The sequence below is a fragment of the Chaetodon trifascialis genome, chromosome 21, assembly GCF_039877785.1.
Source record: "Chaetodon trifascialis isolate fChaTrf1 chromosome 21, fChaTrf1.hap1, whole genome shotgun sequence".
Taxonomy (NCBI): Eukaryota; Metazoa; Chordata; class Actinopteri; order Chaetodontiformes; family Chaetodontidae; genus Chaetodon; species Chaetodon trifascialis.
Window position 1 is genome coordinate 79001 of NC_092076.1, and position 6000 is coordinate 85000.

At 45.9% G+C, this 6000-nt stretch overlaps 1 protein-coding gene across 7 annotated transcripts in view; it reads right to left on the minus strand.

The window, feature by feature from the left end:
• jakmip3 (Janus kinase and microtubule interacting protein 3) overlaps positions 1 to 3153 on the minus strand; it is a 37412-nt gene extending 34259 nt beyond the window's left edge. For all 7 annotated transcript variants that reach the window (XM_070990592.1, XM_070990597.1, XM_070990596.1 and 4 more), the window contains exons 1-3: positions 2801 to 3153; positions 1337 to 1539; positions 1005 to 1247 (exon numbers count right to left, since the gene is read on the minus strand). In XM_070990592.1, coding sequence (XP_070846693.1) covers positions 1005 to 1247; positions 1337 to 1471 — 378 coding nt within the window. In that variant the 5' untranslated portion in view covers positions 1472 to 1539; positions 2801 to 3153. The remainder of the gene's footprint in view (positions 1 to 1004; positions 1248 to 1336; positions 1540 to 2800) is intronic.
• Positions 3154 to 6000: the final 2847 nt, after the last annotated feature.

Genomic DNA, 6000 nt, shown 5'->3' on the forward strand with positions numbered 1-6000 from the left:
TCAATTAACCTAATGAGCATGTTTTTGGTCTGTGGGAGGAAGCCGGAGAGAAGCCACGCATGCACAGGAAGAACATGCAAACTTCACACAGAAAGGCCCCGCCTGACCCAGGGATTGAACCGGCAACCTTCTTGCTGTGAGGCACCCACACTACCTGCTGCGCCACCGTGCAGCCCGACTCCTGTTATCAATGCTAATATATGCTCACATTATCCATTACATGTGGTGCAATATCTAACTTACATTTTTTTAGAATAACAGAAAAAATAGAAGTATTTTTTAGAAACTGTATATATTGTGTCTCCCAGTCTGAGCTCACGTGACTCTGCTGGGTTCGAGGGAGTCACCATCCTGAGTGACGAGGCCTGTCGTGGTTGTGGTCTCTTAGTGGTGACTGAAAGAATGACATGGCGAGTGAGGCAGGACGTCCGGACCTCTGAGACATGATGTGGACCACAAATATTTGGAAGGAGCTCACGTGAGAACCACTGCTCCTTTGTGTTGAAAAGAGTCAGATATTATCAGGACTGTCCTGACTGCCCCCCTGTTGAGGAGATCCCAGTGCACACCAGAATACATGGGTGGGATTATACAAACTACTCAGGACCCTCCAGGAAAACTCGTGGAGCGACGCTACTTTACTTCACCACCACAAACTGGACCCGAAGAAGAAGAAACGATGGATTAGAAGTAAGTCAGCAGGAGACGCTTCATTGTCTTCTCAGTCTGTCACGCCTCAGACGTGACACAGACAGATGGTGGATATACAGACAGACAGGCAGATCAGCAGACAGACAGGCAGGCAGGCAGACAGACAGACAGACAGACAGACAGGCAGATCAGCAGACAGACAGGCAGGCAGGCAGACAGACAGACAGACAGACAGGCAGGCAGGCAGACAGACAGACAGACAGACAGGCAGGCAGGCAGGCAGGCAGACAGACAGACAGACAGACAGACAGACAGACAGACAGACAGACAGACAGACAGACAGGCGTGATCACCTTGTCCGTGGACCCGTCCCTCAGCATCAGCACCTGTCCGTTCAGACGTTGAATCTCTCCATCTTTGATCTTGATGACTCTCATTAGCTCCATCTCATGTTGCCGTAGTAACGTCTCCCTGGTAACGGCCAGCTCCTTCTGCTTCTCCTCGTGAAGTTTGGTTTTCAGCTCCGTCACGGCGACCGTCGCCCGGTGATGCTCTGCCTTCAGCTCCTGAGTTTTCTCTCTCTCCAGGCGACTCACCTGAGGACAGGAAGTAGTGCGAGTACTGGTAATACTGCAGCAGTACACTTGTCAACAGAATGCAGTACTCTGGGTTTTGTAGTTCTCACCTTGTTCTTTTCCTGTTGTAGTTCTATCTGGATGTCCGTCAGTTTGGCTCTCAGCTCCTCATTGGCTGCTTGAAGAGTTGCCATGGCGTCAGGTCGCTCCCCCTTACCCCGCCCCCCCGCTGTTCGCTTTGACATCACCACCACGTGCAGGCTCCACCCCCCAGTGAGCTGTCTGTCAATTTAAAGTTTGACTACATCTAGACCTATTGACACAGGTGTGCGCACACACAAACACACACACACACACACACACACACACACACACACACACACACACACACAGAGTTCATTTATTGTGTCATCACCTACCGAAACCACCAATCACAGTGTTTTCTGATGCCACCTGTGTGTTCAGGGTGAAACATCAGGATCAGAGAAACATGGTGGTCAGAGAAACCAGTATTGAGTGTTGCTAGCAAGGCAGCCCAACACCTGAGCAGGTGTGCTGTCTGGGCGTCGTTTCCACTCACGGTGTGTTTGGATCAGCCATTTAGGTTTTGTATTTCAAATCATTTGTTCTTTACGATTATTTGTGTGCGACCGTGGCCCCCCCTTCAGACAGAGTCGAGACCCCCCCCACAGCTGCAGCCGTCGACAGCAGGGGGTCTTGTTCTCCTGTCTCGCACTTTTTAAACAGGAAGTGTGATGTTGCCATGGAATCAGTGAGTCACATTCAGTGTGAGTCACATAAATCTAAGTGTGTTTCATGTCTGTGTGTGTTTTATTCTCCTCTGTATGGATCACCTGTGTGCACTTGGCCCTCTCACCTCACACAGCACCTTCATTCACCTGTCTCCCTCCACTGCCTCCACTGACAACATAATCCATCCTGATTCATGAGAACTGTTGATCTGACATGATGTTCTCCAAGCATCAGGACCATCAGGTCCAGCTCAGTCCTTCAACACACTTAGCAAACACACACGTGAGCACACATTCCTGGAAGAGTAACATGAGCTTCATCTCTGCGTCGTTCACCTCACTGCTGGATTTCACGTTATTGTAACATAAAGCACTGCTGGTATAACAGTAACAATGCAGTAGTACTACAGTAGATTCATCAGACACTCCTCGTAGGAGCTGTGCTAGTGTCAGAATAGGTAGTCCTATCAATATCAGTACTATCAGTGCCAGTAGTAGTATCAGTGGTACTTGTATTTGCACTCTGTACTTGTTCTACAGCTGTATGTGAACGTACTTCCTAATTCATCTGAAACTGGTCACGTGTGTTTCATGCAGGACAGGTGAACATCTGACAGGTGTCACACTTCCACAACATCTATACATGACTGTTTCCGTGGTAACCCCATCAGCAGACAGCACATAGACAGACAGACACCCCACACACACAAAAATATACCCCCCCCCACACACACACACACACACACACACACACACACACACACACACACAGACAGTTCATGGCTAAGTGAACACACACACGGAAAGATGTAGATCACTCACCGTCCAATAGGAAGCCTCTGACACTGCATTGTTGTGTGTATGTGTGCGTGTGTGTGTCAGTGGGTTAGCCTTCTATCCTGAGCATGCTAACCAGCTAGCCTGACTGCAACTCACTGTGTGTGTGTGTGTGTGTGTGTGTGTGTGTGCGCGCACGCGTGTGTGTGTGTTTGTGTGCTGCTACAAACAACCTTCCTCTACCTCTCTCTCTCTCTGTCTCTCTCTCTGTCTCTCTCTCTGTCTCTCTCGCTGTCTGCCTGTCTCGCTGTTGATCTCTATTAGCAGTTAGCTCCTCTTAGTGTGTGTTTGTGCCGATGCTGTTAGCATCTCTGCAGCTTCTGCTGGCGTCATCCTCCTCCTCCTCCTCCCAGCATCCTTTAGTGTGACACAGAGCTGAGCATCAGCACTCTGGCTCCCTCTGCTGGAGGCTCAGCATCATTGCACTATCAACCAAGCACAGAGAGCCTTCTCAGACTCAGCTCAAGTAAAAATACATGAAAACATGGACAGAGACATCAATCACACACATCAGGCACAGCAGACATGTCAGTCAGATGTCAAACTCCATCATAGGCACTTCACTTTAATTTCACAATTATAATTTCATAACACCCCAAAATAATCAGTAGCTATCAGAGCTAAGACTTTTAGCAAAAACTCATAGAAAACACAAGTCAGATACATTTAGTCACTAATGCTCCATCAAACTATGCTTATCTTAACAGTGCCTTTAATACATCAACATGGCAGAACATGTCTGCTTATCAGTAGTATTTCCCAAACCCATCATAGATCCAGCTTTTAAGTCACTAACACTTTTAACATAATGAAATGTGATTTTATATCGTCACACCCAGCCCAGAGCTTACCTGCTGCCAACTCATCAACCACGCCTCCTTCCCCTCGCCTGAGTGCCGCACCATGCGATTCGTCAGCAATCAAATCAGTGACGCTGTCTCTGTCACACATTACCAGATTGATCTCTGCGTTATGCAAGACTCTCCAGCACTCCTCTTCATTTTGACAAAGAATTTGCACAGGAGTTTTGAAAATGGTGTCAGGCCTCAGTGCACAGATTGGAGCAGAACAAAGTTCTTTTTTATCACACTGAGTGATTTTTATATTGTTAAAATAAAGTACAAAACAGCAGGTGAAATCACGTTCATCTTAAGTGAGCTCTTCCTTTGTTTAGTTAAAATTCTTATCACTTCAAACACAAAACTTTGCTCTCATCAAGGATTCAGACTTGGAACATATTCTAAAGTTTCAGGCTACTCCATTAACTGAAATCAATCTTCCATCCTTTCATAGTATAATAACAGCTGGGTGTCGCAGCACACACACCAGCTATCCTTTTATGCACAGGTCACATCAAGTATTTAGGCATTAATGTGGTCCCGTGGCGTCAGAGCCATTTGGACTCAACTTCTCCCCATGACTCAAAACAATCAACGAATGCCTCCCGGGCAGGAAGATTTAACTATACTGCAGCCAGACACCAGGGGGCGTTCAAGAGAGATTCTGAAATGTACCTCTGAGTGGCCGTCATGTTGTCCTTTATGTGTGATCATTGGCAGGAAGAGGAGAGGCGTGACAGGAGAGAGCAGCAAGAGGAAGGTTGGTCATCAGTAGTGAGGAAAAGCAGCGCCCAGCTGGAATATTTTCTCATCTAAATCACACCAGAGCTGCTGATTGTTGAAACATTAGAAAGACCATACGCTTTCATGAGTCTTATTATGTGTTTTACGATGACTTAACTTTTGGGAGTTTATATTGTTTATAGTAAAACTGAACCCTTTGTAGTAAAAAGCTATAGATAGCCATATAGAGAGCTTGTGAAATGCAGCAAACCGATACCTGTCCCATCTGAAATGAACAGGAGGCAACACTATCAAACAATCACCTTCTCAGGTACAAAGTGATCTTCTGAGATGGATGGACTGCAGCTAGCTGCTTAGCATGCTAACAGGAAATATCTCTGCAAGACAATACAAAGACATCCCATCAGAACTGTTACTTCTTCCTGTTCATTCATTTTTGAATGTTTCCACCTAAAATTCTGGCCATATTTTGCACATTGTATTTTAAACGATCTCAAATTTACAAATGTGTAATATTTAATGAGTTTATTCATTACAAGTAGAATTTTCTGATTTTATGAATATTAATGCAGAGATTTATTTTTTAAGTGGTGATTTAAATACTAGGGTCCTCACTAGTATAGTAATAACATCTGTCTGTTTGTGTGTGTGTGTGTGTGTGTGTGTGTGTGTGTGTGTGTGTGTGTGAGAGAGAGAGAGAGAGAGAGAGAGAGAGAGAGAGAGAGAGAGAGAGAGACAGAGAGACAGAGAGAGAGAGAGACAGAGAGACAGAGAGAGAGAGAGAGAGAGAGACAGAGAGAGAGAGAGAGAAACTGAACTTGTATCCAAGGTGAAACATCTCCATCCAACCGACCAATCAGACAGCAGGATAAATTCAGCCAACAATTACACCCCCCCACCCCACCCCACCCCCACACACACACACCCACCCGCTTCTCCACACACACACTGACAGGTAATTTGCTGGTGAAACACCCAGCAACAACAGGAGAAATTACTTTACTGTCAAAATGCTTTGACAGATTTAGTATGAGTGGGTGAGGAGGAGGAGGAGGAGGAGGAGGAGGAGATCAACAAACCCACGCACAGTTGGCAATAAACCTACTAACAAATTAGCTCACAAGCTTTGTCTACACCTGTCTGTCACACCATGCAGGTCATAGCGGCCCCTGGTGAGTCATCATGAGACAGGAAGTGCATCTGTCACCTGTAAACAATAACACAAGTCTGTGTCAGGAATGGTTTAATTTAAATAATGTCATGAACAACAACCAATGATACATCAGAACACAAAGATCATTTCAACGCATGGACACTGTCCAATGAGAAAGGAGGACACTACAAAACATCCAACCAAAACATTGGGACAGGAAAATTTGTCCAATCACAGCTCACCATGGTACTGACAGGTGAGGGAGGTCACGGCTTAAATCACAACAATATGTTTGTTTGTTTGTTTGTTTGCTTACCAAAACATTCTGATAACAAACATAAAAACACGTCACACATGAATGAGGTGAATCTGCTTTAGCCTGTTCAGACAGCTCAACTGATGTGGATTTACACATGGGGTGGGGGGTGTCCCTGTCCTGGCTGGGCCAA